The sequence below is a fragment of the Lontra canadensis genome, unplaced genomic scaffold, assembly GCF_010015895.1.
Source record: "Lontra canadensis isolate GAN:19392208 unplaced genomic scaffold, GSC_riverotter_1.0 scaffold9, whole genome shotgun sequence".
Taxonomy (NCBI): domain Eukaryota; kingdom Metazoa; phylum Chordata; class Mammalia; order Carnivora; family Mustelidae; genus Lontra; species Lontra canadensis.
In genome coordinates this window covers 10,272,601-10,293,514 of record NW_022631003.1, presented here as the reverse complement: position 1 = coordinate 10,293,514, position 20,914 = coordinate 10,272,601, and the positions used below count along the sequence as shown (strand labels likewise).

Below are 20,914 nucleotides of genomic sequence, written 5' to 3'. Positions count from 1 at the left end.
AGCTCGTGAGAAGACACATTCTGCCCTGGTACTCGGCAAGTTTTCCCAGAACCCGGCGCCTGCCGCCTGGGCACTGGGGGAGGGGAGCGGGGTTGGAGAGGGGGGAGGCTGCACTTACAGAACACTGGGGGCACTTGGCAAGAAAAGGCCCCACCCTGAACAAAAGCAAATGGCCATCTGTCTGTCCGTCTGGCATTGTTCTTCTAAAGGTGACTTTCCAGGGGATCCTGAAACACTTCAAAAAAAAAAAAAATAGCCATTTCGTCTTTTCACCCCAAGAGTTAGGAAGGCAGAATTGCAGTACTTGCTCATGAGCCGTATTTACTTAGCCATTAACCAGGCACTTTGATTTTAGGGCAAAAGCGAGCTAGACAGTGTGCTGTGAGGTAAGGATCAAAAAGGCCACCCATCGTTCGCCCGGGAATACCTGTTTCCTTACCCTGATAACTTTAACTATTTTTCTGGACTGAATTTTAGTCTTTTTTTTTTTTCCTCCAAATCACTCCATGTATTCCATCCGTTATTTGAAGTGGGCTTGGAGGAAGCGTGCTGCATCCTTCGGTCCCTGCGCAGCTGTGTGTGTCCCTCAGACCGGTCCCTTTCGGCTCTCGGATCTGGGTCGCCACAATGCAAAGGGGAAGGGGGGGGCAGCCCTCACACGGTGCTGAGCGCCGGAATCGGCCCGGCGGCCACCGAGCCCGAGCGCCGAGAACTTGCCTGCACCTCTTGCCGCCAGCCGCCTCCCAGCCGGCGCTCGGGAAAGGAGGGAGGGTGCGGGAGGAGGGAAAGCGCGACCGGGCGGGGGGTGCCTGGGAAGCCGGGCTGCGCTGACGTCACTGGGCGCGCAATTCGGGCTGGAGCGCTTTAAAAAACAAGCGTGCGAGCGGAGATGCTGCTCCACACCGAGCAGGCGGCCTGCAGCAGCAACGCTCTCTGCCCCTGCGGCGGCTGCAGCCAGGGCGGCTCCGGAGGCCCGCGTGGCGGCAGCGGGCACGGCCGGGACCCGCGGCGCTTCTCCTCGGCGCCCCCGCCGTGGGGCAGGAGCCCAGTGCCCAGCGCTGCAGGCGCGCGCTAAGCGGCAGAGGCCCGCGGCAACCCGGACGCTGCCCTCCGACCGCGGCTCGCTCCCGGCCCCCCGCCCAGGCACCATGGACACCTCCCCGGTCGGCGTGCTCCTGTCCTTGCCGGTCCTACTGCAGCTGGCGGCCGTGGGCGGTTCGCCCAGGCCCGGCGCGCTGCTGCGGGGGTGCCCCGCGCACTGTCAGTGCGAGCCCGACGGCAGGATGCTGCTCAGGGTAGACTGCTCAGATCTGGGGCTCTCGGAGCTGCCTTCCAACCTCAGCGTCTTCACCTCCTACCTGTAAGTGCGCCCCGCTCCGGGAAGGGGACAAATAGGGGGAGAGCAGCCTGGGGGTCTGGAAGGGACCGGGCGAGTTTGCGGAGGGCATCTTGGACAGACGTGTTTGGGCCCCCGGGGAAATGCACGTGTCTCGGGGGGAGCACGGGCGCACTTTGGGGGCCCGCAGAGAAACGGCTTCAAGTGCAAGCCCCAGAAGGCGCTCGTGCGTCGCAGCTTCCCGATGCAGCTCTAGGCAGGTCGCAGGGCTCCCGGTGTAGGCATCTGCTTGCAGTGCAGGCATATGCGCCCCTGAGCCTAGGTAAGGGCGGGCGGCCCAGTTGATCCCTGCTGCAACCTCCACTCCGCATCCAGACGCGTTCCACGAAGACACGGGCTGTAAAAAGTTTCCCCAAAGGAGAACTCCAACTTGCTCAGCCACGAAGGAACTTACTTTGCATCCCTTGCACGGACGTGTGATGTAACCTTTTTCTTTTCTTTTCTTTTCTTTTCTTTTCTTTTCTTTTCTTTTCTTTTCTTTTCTTTTCTTTCTTCCCTTTTTTTTTTTCTTTTAATGAAGTGATTAAAATGTGGCAACCACAAACCCTGATTAGAGCTGCCAGAACGTTATCTTTACCTTTGGCTGCCCGAACCGCCCTTTGAAGTGCCCGCGGCCACGGTGTAATCTTTAACCATCTCCTCCTCCCGGGGAGGAAAAGGGAAGTGGGCTGAAGGCGGCGGGCGGGTAAACAGCGGCGCCGACAACCCAGAGGAGACCCGAAGCTCTGTCATCCCTCGGGGATCCTCCCCCTCTTTCACCCCCACCACAGCCTCCAAAGACCCCAAAGCCCCAACCGCGAAGACCAGGCAGGGGTTCATTTCATAATTTTGTCTCTGGAAAACCGAGACCCGAAGGATAACAGGTGTTTGGGTGGATGAGGTGACCCAGGAGGAACCCAATTCTCGGGAACCAAGGCGACTACTTCCCCCAAACCCATGGAGTGTCTGCGGCTCGGTTCCTTCGGGCAGAGGGAGACTAGAGTCAGAGCCACTCTGAAAAAGGGGTCACGAGGTGGTCACAAGGTGACCCGTTAAAGTTTGAATTCGAGTCACCGCAGTGAGCCCACCCCAAGCCCACGCCATGCCAGTTTCGGCTTCTCTGATGTACCTTGGCAGGAGGGAGTTGGGATGTTTGTGTGAACTGGTTCTTTCCTCTGTTTAGTTGTTTTCTGGAGAAAAGAAACATGAAGAGGCTTGCATAAGGCCTTCCACTAGATAGTGATTCTTTTTCTGGAGACAGAATGAGAAAGAAAAAATTTATTTGCTTTAATATTTGCATTGAAAAGAGGGCACGATCCTGCTAGATTTTAGTGTTAGCAGACGGCAGTCTCCTTCTCATCTACCATAAAACTGTTTTGCGTGCTTTTTTCTTTACTTGAAAAAATTATAAAATTATGTATTTCCCCACCAGGTTTTCCTCCAATTGCATTCAATGCAGGTGGTATGTTTACAGTGGTGGAAATGACCATTCTCTAAGAATTCGCATTTCTTCCTCCTCAACAGCAGTCTGTTGTACTACAAAGTGAAAGGCTCATCCCCAGCCTCCGGTTTAAACGCTAAACTCACTGTTTCAAGAATCATAGGGTCTTCTGTATAGTGAATTTTTGAGAGCAGTTTGGCAACTACGCTCAAGAGCCTGGAACTATTCTTCCCCATTGCCCTGAAGAAATTGATTAGTTACAAGGGAGGTGTGCAGTCCCCCCAAACACGGATGGATTGCAATCATACACTTGTCATAAGAATACAGAAAATAAATTTATGAGTGGTGTCAGGATGCTTTTTTTCCTCCCACTTGAAAGAATGAACATTTGTTAGGCTTCTGTTACTAAAAGTTGGCATCAAATGCTGTTTCATTCCGACATACCTCAAATGCATCTAACTGTGTCCTCCGTGGGTGAGGAGATCTTCCTGCCACCGTTCCTTATCTATCTATCATTATAGATAACTCCTTGGAGTTAAGATAGCGTTGGGAAGTTAATTGTCATCTCTTTCTCCGTGCAGTTTGATGACAGCCTGTACTCCGGCCTAATGGGAAATTTTCTCAGTGCGCTATAAAATATTAATCTCAAAGTGTCTGAAAAGTGTCCCAGTGAATGTTAAAAACTTGTTTCTTGCTGCTAACATGTCAGGCACCATCAGTGCTAAATGTAGAAATCAGTCCTGAAGTAAATAACCAAACCCATGTTCCTCATAAGGTGTGGTTTCAGAATTTAGTCTCCTTATAGAATACAAAATGTCAAGAACCACCGGATGCCCTTTCTTGGAGGGGGATGGGGCGGTGGGTGAGGGGCTTGGAGAGTTTTGTGTTTTGTTTTCACAACCACAGGAACTCTGTGTCGACATTAAGGGCAGATGGTGCCCTCTTTTGGTTACACCTAGAATTATCTGACCATTTCTGCCTTCACTTGTACGCTCCTAACCTGAAAGAGAAATTTTTATTTACTCATAATCAAAGAAATAAGCATGTATTGGTTTCCTTAGTTTAAGAAATAACTTCCCTTTGCTCTTGAAAGAGACCATGAAGTTATAGCCGGGTACCGCTGGGGCCCCACCATAATTAAGCTTTGGCGAGAACATCAAACCATGCCCAGGGTTGTCGTGGGTAAAAAGCCAGACTGCTATCTTTAATTGTTTGTAGTAGGTTATCACCATTTATTTGAGTCAAAATATTATCTCTTAATCTTCCTTCCCTCCCCACAGAAGAATAAGCGTTTAATTTTCTTCAAACAGATTGATGATGGCAAGTTGCAGCTGGACACATTTGGCAAACGGATTTGCCATCATCTGATAGCTGGCTAGCCAGACTCGTAGGTAAAGAACGTTTCCTGAGCCTCTTCATAGAAGGCAACAGCTATTTATGTGCAGTTTTGTAATCTTTGTTCCCCCAGAAAAGCTCAGTCTTAAGCCAGTCTAAACATTAATACTGATTCTCTTTTCTTACTGAACTGCATTCCCCAGTAGATCTGTATTTGGACCACTAAACATGGTGGAAACACTGGAAAATCTCAATCTTAATCTTCTCTTTCTTTCTCTCTCTCTCTCTCTCTCCCAGTCGTTTTGGGCTCTGATTTCTCAAAATAATAAATAGGCTAATAAAGCTCCCTCTGCATTAAAATAAGGGAAACACTAAGGTTGAGACCTAAAAGCAGGCAATAACTGGTTACAGTGTTTAATACATTTCAGTCTACCAGTAATGATCTGTCAGAAATAAGTAGATGATCTTATTATAGATAAATTATTTTAATGCATGAAACATGGACATTTTTTGCTAATTGGGTCTCAAAAATAATTTCCCCTATGCTACTTAGTTGTGTCTTTCCCCCAGTTAGTGTGGCATCCAGACAGAAAACTAAATCCTTATGAACATCCTAATATAGTTTCAGTATAGAAAATATACTTTTCTTTATTGATCTAGAACAGCCACTTTATTTTTAAATGAATGCTGAGTTTTTCCCTGCTGTTGCTTAAACACACGAATATTTTATCCACAAGCAAATTCATGTCACATGAACCAAAGGAACGGGGAAAATGAATTTTTTAAAAAATTTTTGTGTAGCTTGCTTACTTTTCCATATGCAACTTTATAACAAAATTTAATTTTACACATAGTTAGCAAAACTGGTATTAATAAAAACTGATCAAAACCCCCAATTATAACCAATTAAGTATGGCCCTGTTGTCATGCATATGTTTTAAGCATTTAAGATGCAGTTTCAAAATTAAAGAATATTTTTAGAATCTTCTTTGAAATGGTTTAATATATTTCTGCTTCCCTGCAAGCAAAGAAAAGTATTTTAAATCAAAGAAAATGTTTGTAGTTTAGAAATGGTTACAAAAGGCTTTAGCTGTTATAACAGTCTTAAAATTTAGGTCGATTGCAGAATTTATGCAGTTTGCTCTACAGACTGCTTTCAAAATTCGTTGAAAATAGAAAGATGTCAATGACTTTCCTTCATTTTAATGAAGCTCTTTCTTTTTCTCCAGGATTCCCAGCGTTGTTTTAGTAGTGTTTTTGTTAATGGGGGCAATTACTGAAACTCATTGACTAAATTATTCCGAGTGATTTTTTTTTTTAAACAGTGGTTCTGATTCAATTTTGCGATGTAGATTTAAAATAAATATTTTCCTGAATATGATCAATATGTGTATGACAGTTTGTGTGATGAGAATGAAGTTTTACATAAAAGAAATATGATCTTCAATCAGATCTTCAATCTTTTTTGTCCTTACGCATTTTCTTCAAAGTAAAGGAGTTCTGATAGCAATCACAAACGAATTAGAAGATTGGAATTAAAAAGAAGAACCTTTGTAGTTAAATGAAATGTGTTTTGATAATGGAACCATTCCCACTTGGATGTGTTTGAAGTTCAAAAACACTAAGCTGGTCTAGGATTTCTCGAAGTTAAGTTTTTTAACTGAACTATTTGATTTTTTTAATTTCCAAGGCATCTGTCAAAGGCATGGAGATAGTATCCATGTAAGCACTTAACTCCAAAAAGCTGTCATGTAATAAACATTGCAGACTATTTGTAGTTTTATAACTGATACTAATAACTACTGACCTTAGTAGAACACTTTTTGTATTTTTTCTGTAAAATTCATACATTTAAGTCATTTTAGCTATAAACTGAAGTATGTTTCCAACTAATCCAAATCACATGCCATAAGATAGAAATGGAAACCAGTAGCGAGCTCTGCATTGAGCAGTTCTGTGGAGTAATTTTTTGGTTTTGTTCAGTTACTTATATAAATTTAGAATGACGCTAAGTGGCATATCTCCTCGTAAACACTCCACAAGTGGGTATTTCTGGCAAATTAAATTCTTCGCGAGAAGGCAAATTCTTTCCTATGAGATTCAACCTCTTCACTCCTGTTGCCGTGTTTTCCTTTACAATGTCTCACTTTATAGCATAAAGATGAATCCGACTTGCATCAGAGCCACAACTGATACATTACATACCAAAGAAAACAAGCTGATCATCTAGTCCCGTCGCTGTTTTTGATGTCTCCCAGCAGAATTTCATTTGTTACATGTATCCACGTGTTCTAACCTCCTGCAACTTTTTTATTCCCGTGCCTGTCAGCTTCAATCCACATGTTTATTCACTCATCATAGACACCAACTACAACACTCCGTCTCACCCAGGGAACAACCTTTTCTTTTTTTTTTTTTTTAAAGATTTTATTTATTTATTTGACAGAGAGAGATCACAAGTAGACAGAGAGGCAGGCAGAGAGAGAGAGGGAAGCAGGCTCCCTGCTGAGCAGAGAGCCCGATGCGGGACTCGATCCCAGGACCCTGAGATCATGACCTGAGCCGAAGGCAGAGGCTTAACCCACTGAGCCACCCAGGCGCCCGGGGAACAACCTTTTCTATGGGAAAAGGAGATGTTTCATCGGCTGTACGGTGGATTTTTTCATAAAATTTTTCATAATTCAAAGTTAATTTTGTTATCCAGAGGTGGGAGGCAGGCCCATTCTTGAAATCCCTGGCATTTTTTCCTACCTCTCCCAGTGAATTTTTTTTTTTTTATTACATTGATCAAGCCCAATGAAAATGCCTTCTTTGAAACCGGTAGGTAGAAGAACATTAGTCATTTGATTTCAAGCGATGAAATTGCATTGTCTAGGGGTAATAGTAAAAGACTGTCAGCAGGGTGTCCGCAGTAGGAAAAGAGCTATTTTAAAACTGCTTTACAAGCCGGACTCTTTCCTCATACCTTCATCTATTTATGACCCCTGTTCTCAGTGTTGAAGACTGGGAATGGAAAAACAGCAGTTCACACTGAGAGGACGCAGAGGCATGCACCATGTCTGTGAAAGCGTCTTCTTTTAAGGTCAAGTGGAATAACATTCCAGGATGTGATGATGAGCTCTCTTCCCTTCAGGGTTTCTCCTCCTCACTAGACTGTGAGCTCCTCCAGGGTAGGAAATTGTCCACTTTGTAACCCAAGTGCCTACGCCAGTGCCTGACACTTAAGCGGTGTTCGGTAAACAGTGAACGTGTGGGAGTGAAGAGAGTTGAAATCCCAGCAGCTAAAAGAGGCCCGTCTGCTCTTAACAGAACCACACAAGGCTCCCCGCAGCTCTGTATGGCCCAGCCCCACTTGAAATACAATTAAATTGTATACAGCTTAAAGGATGCAAGGAGTGGTTTATTTTAACAAATGCACCAGAATTTACATATCTAAATTACTTTATTAGAATAACAGCTGACATTTATATTGTTCCTCCTGAGTACTAGGCATTATGCTAAGTACTTTACTCCTTCATAGGTCCCGCAAACACTCTGTGACACAGATACTATCATCATCCCTAACTCGCAGGCCTGTCTGCTTATTCAAGGATATTTCTATTCCTTGATGTGTTTGAGGACCTCTCTGAAATTATCTTCAGAGCCAATTTACCAGAAACACAAGAAAACCAGCCTTCTAATTTAGAGCTATGCCTCCCCATGATTGTAATTGGTGCTGAAATATCTCAGCACATTTTTTTTTCCAGCAACACAATTTACGAAGCTCTAATACCAGAAGTATTTCTTCAGCTAACTGGGAAATGCAGTTTTAAATTTTCAGTAAGGTGAGAGTAACATTATATAGCCGAGGGCTGATATTTGAAGTTTAGTAGATATTTTTTCATATATCCATTTTCTTACTTCCACAGGAATAATTTTTCTTGCCCCCAAGTCAGAGATAAATTGTGGTAGCTGCCTAAGTATCCTAAAAAGTGATCAGTTGACTAATAACTTCCAAGTCAAGAATAAAACTCTTTTTTTTTTTCTATGACCAGATCCATGTGTCAAATAAAGCAGCTGAATTCTTTGGAACTATTTCTTGAGTCAAAGAGACATGCACTTTCTTAATGGGCAGATTTTATTTGAGTTTGTATTCACCTTTAAAGCTGATAAGATGAACTGAAGTCATAAAGGCCATACTACCATTTGATTCAGAATGGAAATTATTTCAAAGTTTTGTCTACTTTGCTATCTGTAAACCGTGCACAGTTTAACAGTTAGGGCAGTGATACCGACTTCTGTTTAAATTAGAAATCCGGATGCATCACAGAAAAGTTTCCCCCTTCAGACAGAAAAACTCTTCCTGAACCATCCATCTTGTTTCATCAGTCTTATTTCATTTGCTGCCGGAAATCTAATGTGTGTTAATCATTTACGGCATTACGAAGTCAATGATATGAAAAACCAATAGCTAGCCAATTAATTATAAATTATATTCAGTATAAAGAGCATCTCATCCAGTAAGAATCAATGTTTAGAAAATGTAAGATACACGTGGATAAAATCTCTAAAATCCCCTAGAACACCACTCTCAACTCCAGTTTTGTTTTAACATTAATAATTTAAAATTACGCAGCAGTCACTTTCAAGTGTCCCCTTTGTGAGGTATACGCATTTTTTTCTGTATTCGTTTTATCCTCCTTGCCTTCAGAAGGAGTTTGGTTTCCTCTTCGAACAAGGACTGTGGCTGGCAGGAGGGAGGAAAGCAGTCTCTGCCCTGCACACACGAACACCCACGGCACCGACATACCAGTAAGAAACGGTTTCCTTTCTGCCACTCGCTCCGTGGAAATGACACGTAACCTTGACATGGCGTGGCAGCGGAGAGCCAGCGCTTTCAAGGCGAGAGGCTGAGGAGCTGGCTGCGGGAAGGCACCTTTGGTTTAGTTCAGAAGCTGAAATGCAGAAGACAATCGTCCTGGCAAAGGGAGCCCACCTCCAGCTGAGAACGCGTGCACTGAGCTGACCTTCCCCGTCAGCCTGCCAGCTGAGATTAAGCTTTCTTCAAGTGGTCCCTTGTCAGCCCGGCCTTTTCCCCAGTGTTGCTCATCTTTCACAACTGGAAGCCAAGTGTTTCAAACTGTTACTCAATTTTGCAGCCAAATTCCTTTATTTCCTCCTTCCTCCTCCTTGTCTCCCTCACACACACACACACACACACACACACAGAGATGACTAACCTTACATTTGTGCCTTCCTTTCCAAAGTCTACACTCAGAAGAGGACCTAAGAATTTTTATGTTTCACTGAAAAACTGCTAAATATTTCTGTGCTGCTTTTTTCTTGAGACCTTAATTAAGTAGAACAGGGACATCTACAAAAGATGTCTATTTGCAAAAATAACCTGCCTTTGATCAAAAAAGCCGCAAAAGTGTACTTCTCAGGAAAGTAGAAAACCACACATGATCTCAAGTGGAAAAAATATAAAGAATTTGCTGAATTTTTAACCTTAGTACATCACAAAGATATTATTTTAAAGTTGGTTGGTTAATGTGGGCTGTGTTAGAAATTTCATTGTGTTGTGTTTGGGTTTACCCAATGTTATTTTAATGAGTTTATTGGTTCAACACACAAAACACCACATGGCACTTAAGTTTTCAGGTTATAAATTTTCTTGGGAGGCACTTACTTGAAGGAACTCTGTTACATAATCAACTGGTCTTTCAATCTATCAGCACGAAATAACCTTTCACTTTTTGTATACATATACAGTGAGGATTATTTGGTTATAAAAACCAAATAAAATTTTCCATGGAAGAAGTCACATTTCTAAATCATCTATTTTTGTGTATATATATATTGAGACTTTGGTAATAAACACTTATTCCACAGTTTTGTTGAATGCATCTACAGAATGAGTTTGGCATCTTCTAGGGAAGACAGAAATAAGACATCTTCTTCCTTATTTTCCCTTCAAACTTCCTGTCCTGAAGGGACCCTTAGCAGACATGCCTGCATTTGCCCATAGAACTACTCTATGACCATTGGAGTATCAACTACCCAATAAAGTAAAGCCTAGGGAAAAAAAAAAAAAAAAGTGTCAACAGAGTTGGAAAGATGAAGTAAGGAAATCTGCTACCCAAGAGGCTGTACAGGCAGAACTCAGACAGTGAGACCTCTACTAGGCCCCCCGCGTCTCTCTCAATCCTTCTCTATCCCTGGCTTCTAGATAGTATCAGAGGACAGGAAACCTGCCTTTTCCTTATCTCAGATACTTTCCCCCAGGGCTTCAAACTAGAGATGGAGGGAAGTTTAGAGAGAAGAGTCTTTGGGATTAAAGTATCAGCTCTAAGTGCACTGAAATTGGGGTCTTTCATTTTAACCTGGGGAAGCCACATCACTGTCCCTCTGGTGGGAGGCCCGCATCACAGCAGCCCCTTCCCTCAGCAGCTGTTGTTCTCTGGGGGCTCTGGGCAACAGAGGAAGTTCAAGATCTTTTTTCACTGAGTCTTCAAGCTCGGGTAGCAAAAGGAAATCCTAGTTAAACCAGATTCTCCCAGGGTGTAAGCCTATCTCATTTGAAGATCTCAGAAGTTCTAGCAATATGATTCACTGACAGCAAGAATGCACCTTCCGCCTTACAGCTGCTGGTCACCCAGCCTAGAGTCTGCTTCCCCAGGGTCTTACAATCCTAAGAAGTGTTAGGTAGATACAGTCTGGTCCTGAATGACTAGAAGGTAGTAATTTGAGGCCCCCTTTGCCTTAGCTGTAGAAAGGCCTCAAAGCAGAGTTAATTGCATATTGGGAAAGGAAAGGCTAATTTTGATAGATTGATGTTAAAGATCATACCAATTCAAAGCTTGTGCTAGTAGCTATTTGCATGGAGAGTACATTCTACTATAAAGAACTAAGGATAATCTTTTATACACAGATTACCAGCAGGACTAAGCTGTATACCTAAGGTCACATTACAGAGTACAAAACTGAAATTTAATCATGATTGCTAGACCATTAGCCTAATTGCCCAAATAAACAGAATGAGAATCACTTAGGTGGGTTGCAGAGGTCTCTGATGAGTCAAACGCTATGTCCACCCGTGGGATTTAGAATGTGAAGGACCTTGGAGGTCACCTAATCCAACACCTTCATTTCACAGATGATGAAATTCATGTTCCTAAGAGGTAAATGACATTCACGAAAGCACATGGCTGGCAAAGATAGAATTCGAACCCCGCTCTCCTGAGAACCCCAGTTGAGTATTCCTTCTTGTCACTTTTTTGCTCCAATGCCAGACACTCAAGTGAATTCTAAAGTTCCCAATTACTTTTCTAGGTGTTGCCAAACACCTGTTTTTTATGTGTGCTATATACATAAATATATGTGCCTGGATTTTAACCGTATCATCTTTTTTTTTTTTTTTTTAGCCCATGGTAGATACAGAGAAAGTGTCTCTGTATCACCTAAAAATCTTCAAAAGAGAAGGAAACAATCAGATTTAGTTTGAGAAATAAATAAGTAATTTCCCAAATGTCTGTTCACAGTAGTTAAACATGTGTTCATTATATTTTTTTAAGATTTTTATTTATTTATTTGACAGACAAAGATCACAAGTAGGCAGAGAGAGAGGAGGAAGCAGGCTCCCCGCCAAGCAGATAGCCCGATGTGGGGCTCAATCCCAGGACCCTGGGATCATGACCCGAGCTGAAGGCAGAGGCCTCAACCCACTGAGCCATCCAGGGGCCCTCATTATAATTTGAATTGCATTTGTGGCCTTAACTTGACCAAGTTGAGATTGTCTTCATGTCTCTTGAATGTGCTCCCTTTCTCACCTAGCACTGAAATTGCCTTAGTTCATGTTCCCCTTGCTTTTTGCCTGGATCGCTGTGAAAGCCTCCTGTCTTGGTTTACATAGACCCTCAGCACACACATTCCCTACCCCCATGCTTGTTTGTCTAAGATGCACTTCGAGTCATGTCTCTCTTGTTCTGTCCTTCAGTGGTTTCCTGTGGCTTTCATGATAAAGTTTAAATTCGCAGTTTGACCCACAAAGTAAGCTTCTCTTGCTTTATTACTCCCCTGCTGCCAGCTCTACCACCCAGCCCCTCCTCTCTTGACTCTCTGACTCCCTTGACTCTCTCTTGACTCCAGCATATTGAACTCCACCTGCAATTTCCATGTTTCCTTCCTCCAGGTGTTCACATATGTTGGTGTGTGCATGGAATGCCTCTCTTCTTTTTCATTTTTTGGACTTGTAGGAGGAATCTTTCCATACTCAGTTCAAGCATCCACCTCTTCTGGAAAGCCTCCTGTGACCCACACCTCTAGAATCCAGTCTTTGATGCCTCCACATCAAGCTGAGTCCACCTCTGTCCTAGAACTCCCCATACTTGACCACCATATTTGTCTGCTTGTCTGTTTTCATTACTAGACTATGTATACTCCTTGAGTTATGGGTTTTCTTGGACCAAAGAAGAGTGTCCCTGGGATTTAGATCAGAACACAGAATCCCTGTGTTTTTTTCTTTCAGAATCCCTGTGTATTAATCATGTTTTTCATTTTCTGCATTTTGCTCCCTTGGGGACTTGCGGACCCAGGAGACACTGCCTCTCTCAGGGCTATCTAAAATTCCTAGAGATAGAGAGTACTCCTCTGCAAGTGTGACTTTCATATGCAAACCAACCAATCCAAAGCCCACAATCCTGCCATCTTCATGATTAGGCTCTTACAAGGCACTCTCGTAATATTGCCTCTCCTAATGACGCCAGCTCCAGGTACCAGACCACTCTTGGACAGCCCCTGTGCCCCCAAGCCTGCTGAAATTATTCTGACTAGCCAGTTCCTAGTCTGCTTTCCCTACCTATTCCTGCACATGGAAACCACCATGAACGCTCATGCCCAAGCTTTCTTTCCTCCTTCTCCTCCTTCTTCCTGACTCTGGTGCTCACCCATGGGACCTTGTGTGACCTTGCATGGCCTGATATGCCCCCGACTCTTGGGAACTGTGAGTAACAAATATCTTTTCACTAACAGTTGTCTCCTGATCCATAGGCCATCCCATACCTAAACAACACTAAAACCTATATTTTAAAATACCCTCTTGTCCATGCGCAGACCTTTCCCAGGGTATGCTCCAGGGAGAGTCAGTACCATTGTCTCTCTCTAGGGGGCACTCTCCTATTCCCCTAAACTCCGTGGGAAACGCTCTTTTGTACATCTACGATACAAGGCCCCATTTCTCTGACCCTCAAACATGTAACAAAAAGGGAGACAAACTGATACAATCGCTGGTATAATCTTATATTCTGAAAGCAGAGAGGTCCTTGCCTCTACACTTGGCAGACTGCAGTGTTTGTAAACTCCCTTGAAAGAGAAAACCACTCAGAAAGTGCTTTTTGTCCCCAATTTCTCATTTGCCCCTCATAACAGGCAGTAAAAATTATAATTATCCCTACTTTGGAAATGAGAACAGCTTGGCAAAGATCTCAGACCTATCTCGAGTAACCTTGGCAAGTTACTCTGAGTCTCAGTTTCCTCATGTGTAAAATGTCAATAATTATGATAACCTCCCTCATGGGATTGTTGTGAAGATTGGTAACATCATTCATGTAAAGCACTTTGCATAGTGCCTTATGTGTGGAGTGAGCATTAAATGTTGGGTGCTATGGTCTTTGTTGCTGATGAGGTTACAGCTGTTAAAACACTGAACCCATGCTTTTCTTTTTTAAGAAAAGATTTATTTATTTGTTTGTTTAGAGAGAGCATGAGCACAGGGAGGGGCAGAGGGGAAGGGAGAATCTCAAGCAGACTCTGCACTGAGCACAGAGCCTGACACGGGGCTCGATCTCAGAACCCTGAGATCGTGACCTGAGCCGAAATCAAGAGTCCGATGCCTGATGGACTGATCCACCCAGGAGCCCTTAAACCCATGCTTTTCAAATACAGAGTTGCCTCTTATTGCCGTTCCCTAAAATAGTTAAATCCATTGCCCTAAAACTTTATAATGTTCATTAAACAAGAATTTTTACCTACTAGGTAAAAGACTAGGGGAAGCAAAAAGGGGCAGCTTCCCATGAGTGGTGTATCACCCAGCACTTGTTCAAGTTTAAAAGATTCTTTCATCTTTGATCCTTGGTATCAAATAGATAGGAATTTCTGTGTATTGAATGACATCTCATATTTTCACATGAGTGCATAATGTTGTGTAGACACTGCACAGACCTCCAGGGTGACTGATGACCGAGTAGACACTTTGTCACGGATAGTGAGCCCGTGGCCTGATGGTAAAAGCCCACTCTTCAGACAGGAGTCAATGGATGGGCCACAACTTGTGGTCCGGGGCTGAAATTGTTTTTCTCCTCTCATTTTCATCTCACCCGTCCCCATGACTTCTCCGGAGTATGTAGGAAAAAATCAGTTAGGTGTCTCGTTGGGCTCTCAGAAGCCCAATCTCAGCGGCTGACTTGCTGTAAGTAGCAGCAGGCAAGAGAGGACGGATTGCGTTGGGGGCAGAGAGGACATAGGGAAAACAGCCTTTTCTCAGAGCCAGAGATGCACCCCGGAAAACTATGTTTTCAACACAACAAAAATGTGTTTGATTTTTTTCAACGTATTAACAGCTGAAAAAAAAAAGTAACTCTAGGGGGAGAAAAACATGTAAGGAATAGGTTTATGTCTATCTGAAAATACCTTCAGAAGAGTTGAATTTTCGTGAGGAATTACGGCAGCTGTCTTTAAAAAGAAGCCGTTCAGAGCAATCGCAGGAAGGATCTTTGCAGTCAGTGATGACAATGAGACTGAAATGATTTCCTGGACAATAATAGATACCAATGACTTGAGTCTTTGAGGGGGGAGGGATTCAAAGTTAAATAGAGGGTCAAAGCGCCACTCAGGCTTGTCTTTGAGCTGGGGGCCTTGGAATTAGGCCCACTGATCCCCAGTGGAGAGGAGAGATGGGTGGGCGGTTATTGGACCAGACAGCCTTTTAATTCTGCTGGATGAGCCCTGTGTCACCATCTCCCCATATTCTCCACACCTTCCTGCAGAAGAGGCAAGCTGCTTCACCCATGACCAATGAAATCAAGAGAGCAGGTCTGAAAAGGACAAGGGAACTCTCCCCTGTCGGAACACTTTCATTTCTTACTGTGTGTGAAAGGATGATTCTGGAATTCTCAAGTGCCCACTGAATCACCAAAGTGAGAAGCGGATTTATTTTTACAACCCTAAAGCCAAAACTGAAGGAACATTCAGGCAGACGTCTATCAGTGTTCCCCAGCAGCTTAGAATGGACAAGTGGGATCTATCAGCCTCGCTCTGTTAGGCAGTTTGGAACAATCACCAACCCAGGCTGGATGAGAAGGCAGCAAAAGTCACACAATTTCAAGTGAAGAGTCAGAAGGATCTTCCTTAGGCAAAGCACAGTTCTCCAGGTGGTGAGAGGGTAAGAGAAAAGCGGCAGCCCAAAGAAAACAGGGGCAGATGAGAAAGAATAAAAAAGCAAAGGTGAGATCAACTGCAGGACAGAGAGAAAAAGAGAGGCATGAGCTCAAGGGGCCAAGAGGGCACAGATGCTGGTGACTGTCTCCACTATGGGGTGGGCTCACCCATCAGGTCAATGTCCATCCTTGAGGGGGTCTACACACACACTCGCACATACTACACACCCACGGTGGGGGCACATCTCTGCATTTACACATGGAAGAAATGGAACTCATTTGGCAAACCTGAAAATCTCCCAACACATGTATCTACTCTCCCTAGGATGCTAAGGAGCCCAGCATAGTCCTAGGAGCTGGGAAATAGTTAACATTGTGATGCAGCGAGACAGAACCAGCTGCAGGTGCGGAGGAGCAGTGTGCTAGATTAGAGGTCTAGTCCATGGTTCCCACATTGTCTGCCCATGAGCTCCATCTGGAACCTAACATTAACCATCTTGAGGCCTAGATCCCACACCAGACCAGCTCGGTCAGAATCTCTGAGGGAAGAAGCGAGGCATCAGAATGACTTTTTTTACTCCCCAGGGTAAATTCAGTGTGCAGTCACGTTTTGAGGACCACTGAACTAGATCTAGCTCTCTCCCACCCCCATCCGCCATGGGATCTCTGGCAGGATGTGCATACCCTCCCGGCCTCAGTTTTCATATCTGTAAAGTCTGAGAGGTGAGCATATGCTCTGAGGTCTCTCCAGGTCTCTGTGAATCTGTCAGTTTGACATTTGTGTGTATCGTACACCAGGACAGGTGTAGCAAGATTGTAAAAAGGGGAGGTGTCCACACATCCACACCCACCATCCATTTTTGTACAGCAAATCTGGGAGCATTGTTGACTCTCCTGCAGTGAGCATTACTTAAAATGACTTTATTTGTTTTGCAGTTTAGAGGGTCTCTGTAGGTAGCCTCAGGAGCCCATTCATTTCATTAACATTAAATCAACAAGGAGACCTTCTTTCTGCCTCTCTCAAGCAGGATTAATGGATTTTGGCATGATGTGTGCATCTAGCAGCAAAACCTCTTGCTGAGAAAGCTAGCAGGCTTGACTAATTCCCAGCAGTGTTAACTTCATAAACTTACCATAAGCTTTTAACTTTGACTGAAGATTAAAGGTAATGACTTCACGCTGTTATATCTGAATGCGTGGTACTCGAGATGCCTAAAAAACTGTATAAAAATGACACACTATCTGAAAAGTCAACATTATATGGATGTTTGCATGTGTGCGTGTATATATCTGGGTTTTACGCTTATGAAGATATTCAATTCTGTGTATGTAAAAAAGGATCATCTTATAAGACTGGAAAAGATTTATGCAATAAATAATCTACCCCAAATAGAGTATTGACAGATGTTTATCTAAAGGGCATGTGCGAGAACCTGTGGTTAGAATACGGTAAATATGCTAATAGAAGGCCCAGTTTTGTGTGAACGTGTAACATGACATACCGTTGAATGTGAACAGTTTTCTAAGAAACAAAATGACTCCGCTGTATGAGACCAGCTTCCGCCTATAAGTAATAACCTGGCATATGACTATGCTTATATTTTTTTTTTCTACCAGGCAGTCTTTAAATTCAAAATTCAGAGAAGTCTGCATGAAGAAGGGAGAGAAAGGGGAAAAATACAATATTTCCAGCCCATCTGACAGGACGACATAAAAAGCTTTTGATCAAAGGGTCTTAAGTACACTTTACTGGTGTGACAAACAACATTTTTATCCCTTTATTAGATTTATTTTCTTCTGAAAACTGCAGTGACCAGGGTATGGTTTGTGAAAGAAAGCTGGCAGGGTTGTGTTCTTTGATTCCTAATTAACACCTTCAGTCTCAAAAGAGAACCAACAGAAATACCATAAAATGTTGCAGCTGCATTGTGATTCCGCTTGGTTGGTTTGTTAAAAGTCGGCTGGGCATTGGCAGCTGCAATAAAGGGAAAGCTCAATGGATGTTTTGTATTGTGCCCACTGAAGTGAAAGAAGGCAACCATTTTATTTTTCAAATGGGCAGCTGCAGAGGGAGGTTTAAATGGAGCTAAATACAAGATTTACTGTTAATTTATAGTAAATAAATAAGGAAGAGTAAATCTAACCTTCCAGTTTTTACATTCGATGGAAATTTTAGCGAGAAATTATTAAGGACAACTGTTTTGGAGGTTTTTAGCAACTGATCTGGGGAATCTGGCAACCAGGAATAACATTCATTATGAAAATCAAAATAGCCTTTTTGAAAGAACTGAGTAAGCCAGATCTTTGGAAATGGACGTTTCCTCTTTGAAAGGTAAAGGTATATCTTTCCTGTGTTTGGTAATGTGACTCCCTCGTCCCACTTTATTGAAGCCTTCAAATTTATTCAGATCGGAATTAAGTAAGATTCCACACATACCCCCACCTCACTTTTATTTATTTATTTATTTATTTAATTTTTTTAGAGCATCGAGTTGAATTTTGCCTTGGGTACGGGAATAAAAGAGGCATTTAACTCTGGTCTGATAAATCTTGCTCACGTTCAAAAATGCAATTAAGGAAATATGTAAATCTAGATGTTTCATCAAATGCTAGCTAAAGGGTTACTAGTTCTTCTCGAACACAATGACTGAACTAAAGAACTTTAGTGTCTGTGTAAGAACCATTGTCCAAGCTGCAGTCCCTGTTGGAAACAGAGTCCGGCCCGGCCGTGGGAAATACCTACATATTTGACACAGGCCCTATTTCTGAGAGAAAGGGGATGGAAGGGAAAGTATGGCGATTTTACTGTTGCATTCTAATCAGCCATGATCTGCCTAATTTGCTTTGATCAGGAAGATAAACTAATTTTTCTATGGGCTGGATAAAAGTAATTAGCAAGCCAAAGCTTTCATGTTATTTCAAAAGAGCTAAAGTAAAGAGGATCAGAAATTGTAATGGTGGGAGCTAAATACATCTTTTCGGCTCATCTGAGAGCATTGTTAGTTCAAAATAGCATACTGACACAGAAGAGGAACTCCAGCTAAAGATAGTTTCATGGGCTGCACAACCATTGTAAGCCCCGGGGTCTACAATGCTATGTAACTAAACAGAATCACCAAGGGGTGATTTATAATTGGTGTCTGTGTCACAGAGCCCCATTCTTTGGTGGGGACACCTTTACCTTGATGTGAAAGGGCCCGATTATTACGCAGTCCTAAAACATGGTTGGTTTTTCCAATAGCTCTGCGTTCGGGTTGTTGTATTTAAGTTGGGATAGTTGGATGTGTTTGTTCAAACCCTAAGCCGCCGCTCCGGTAAGACACACAGACACAGCCCGCTTGGGATTCTACAATAAGGCACCTACTAGAGTGGGATCTGAGATCAAACTGAAAAAGTTAATCAGGAACCCAATGCTCCAGATGCTTGAATTTCACAGCCTGGTTCCCTGGGGTTTGGGCCAGTTACCAGCTTCGGTAATGCCGCGACCTCTTCTCTTATTTTTTCAAACACCCAAACACATGTAGTTACTGGATGAGATGGAAAGATTTTGGAATATGGGATTTTGTTTCTTCAAAAACAAAACAAAACAAAACCCTGCTATTTAATGTTACTTTTTTTTCTTGTTGATATGACCTTTGCTTTACTTCCTTTTCCAAGCTGTTGTATTAGATATGGTATCTGTTACCCTACTGTAAACTTAATTGCTTTTTCGGCTACTAATCTCCTTTGCTGGGGTTCCTAGATACAAAAGTGTACACTTGTCAGACTTAATGTGGCTTATAAAATAAGTGGATCTTTTCAAAGGATCTCTCTGTGAGGTTGGAGCTCACCAAACTTCAGGGTTATATAGGAACTGTTGTTACAGAATAATTCCAAAGGAAGCCGGAAAATAAAACTAGTCTTCTACCCTGCCTTTAAAATTATTCAAAATCATTTGACTTGCCTTTTCTCATGTTTTTCTCCTTTTTTCGGAAAGCTGCCATCAACAAACATTTTAACTCCTTAACATTGTTTTAAAGTTCTTGGCCATTAAGGGTTCAAAAATGCAAATAAGTCTAGTTTCATTTTGTTGCTAACTGTCATAAGGTCTAGAAAAGAGGGCAATATTTAGGAATCAAGAATTCAATCCTTCGCTGAGAGAGCAAATCCTCAGTAGTGTTAACATCATGTTCCTGCATATGCATTAATTCATTCACAAAATTAATGCTTATCTATTACCGACTCTGTTCTGGATGCTAAGAGTATAGCGGTATAGCCTTTACAGGGGAGAGAGACATTAAGTAATTGCTTAAATTTATGTTCTTAGAATTATGCAAAGACTCTGATGGAGAATGGAAATGCACTAAAAGAGAACCTGCCTAGTCTTGGTGGTCAGGGAAGACTTCCATTGACATTTATTTAATGTGGAATCTTGGAGGACAAGTTGGCGTTGGCCAGAAGGAGAGGGAAAGAATGTTCTAGACACTGGCTGGATTCTCCTCTGTATATTCTGTGACTCTAACATCCAGCATGATGCCAGGGACCTCTAAGTACCTCCTAATGCAAGAAGTCTGAACACGGTTACCCTTAGGGGGCAGGATCCTCATCGGAGATCAGACCTAGCATTGCTAGGAGACTTCCCATAGGAATATGGTACAAAGATCTGTGTGGCAAGGGGCTCTGCAGCTGTGTTCAAGTCTCCCAAGTGTGCCTTTTACTTTACTAGCTTATAGTTTTACCGGGCATACTGAATTCATTTTCTCTGAAGCATAATTACGAACTTATTTATTTGCACCCCTAATCACAACCTGAAAAGAAGTGGTAATCGCGTTGTATGGACGTGTGTGTTTTCCCTGCTTTAGATGAGGAGCCAAGAAGCAGAAGGCAAGCTTTTCCCTCTGTCCTCCTCTGATTCACAGTAAACTCTTCCAATTTCTGTTCACAAGGGGGAGCCGGTCAGACCTAAGTGCCCACATTTATTAATTCTTTAAATCATTCACCTAACACGTAGCACTTATTATCTAGACTAAGCCCAAGAAACAAAGATGAATCACACAAGAACCTCTGCTCCCTGGAGTACACTATCTAGTTGAGGGAGACAGACAAGGAAACCAAAGCAGTACAATAGTGAAGAGCCTCGTTCTGGAGTCAGTCACTCTCTGTTGGAATCCTGGCACTGCTCTTACCACCTTGAGCAAATTACTTAACTCCTCTCTGGCTTCAGTTTCCCCATCTGTAAAACAAAATGTTTCTCATAGGGTTGTTCATGAGGGTTCTTATTTGCAAAGCACTTACGGCAGTGCCTGACAGGTAGTAAATACAAGGCAAGGTGAGCTGGGATTATTACTAGAGGGTCAGTATGAAGTCCTGTGG

The 20,914-nt window shown here is 43.0% G+C and overlaps 1 protein-coding gene across 2 annotated transcripts in view; it reads left to right on the top strand.

Moving 5' to 3' along the window:
* Window positions 1-909: 909 nt before the first annotated feature.
* The window catches only part of LGR5 (leucine rich repeat containing G protein-coupled receptor 5), a 123,229-nt gene continuing 103,224 nt past the window's right edge, over window positions 910-20,914 (top strand). The window contains exon 1 of one of the 2 annotated variants that reach the window (XM_032854795.1): window positions 910-1,360. In XM_032854795.1, the coding sequence (XP_032710686.1) occupies window positions 1,149-1,360 (212 nt within the window). In that variant the 5' untranslated portion in view covers window positions 910-1,148. The remainder of the gene's footprint in view (window positions 1,361-20,914) is intronic. The other variant, XM_032854794.1, reaches the window with a different exon arrangement.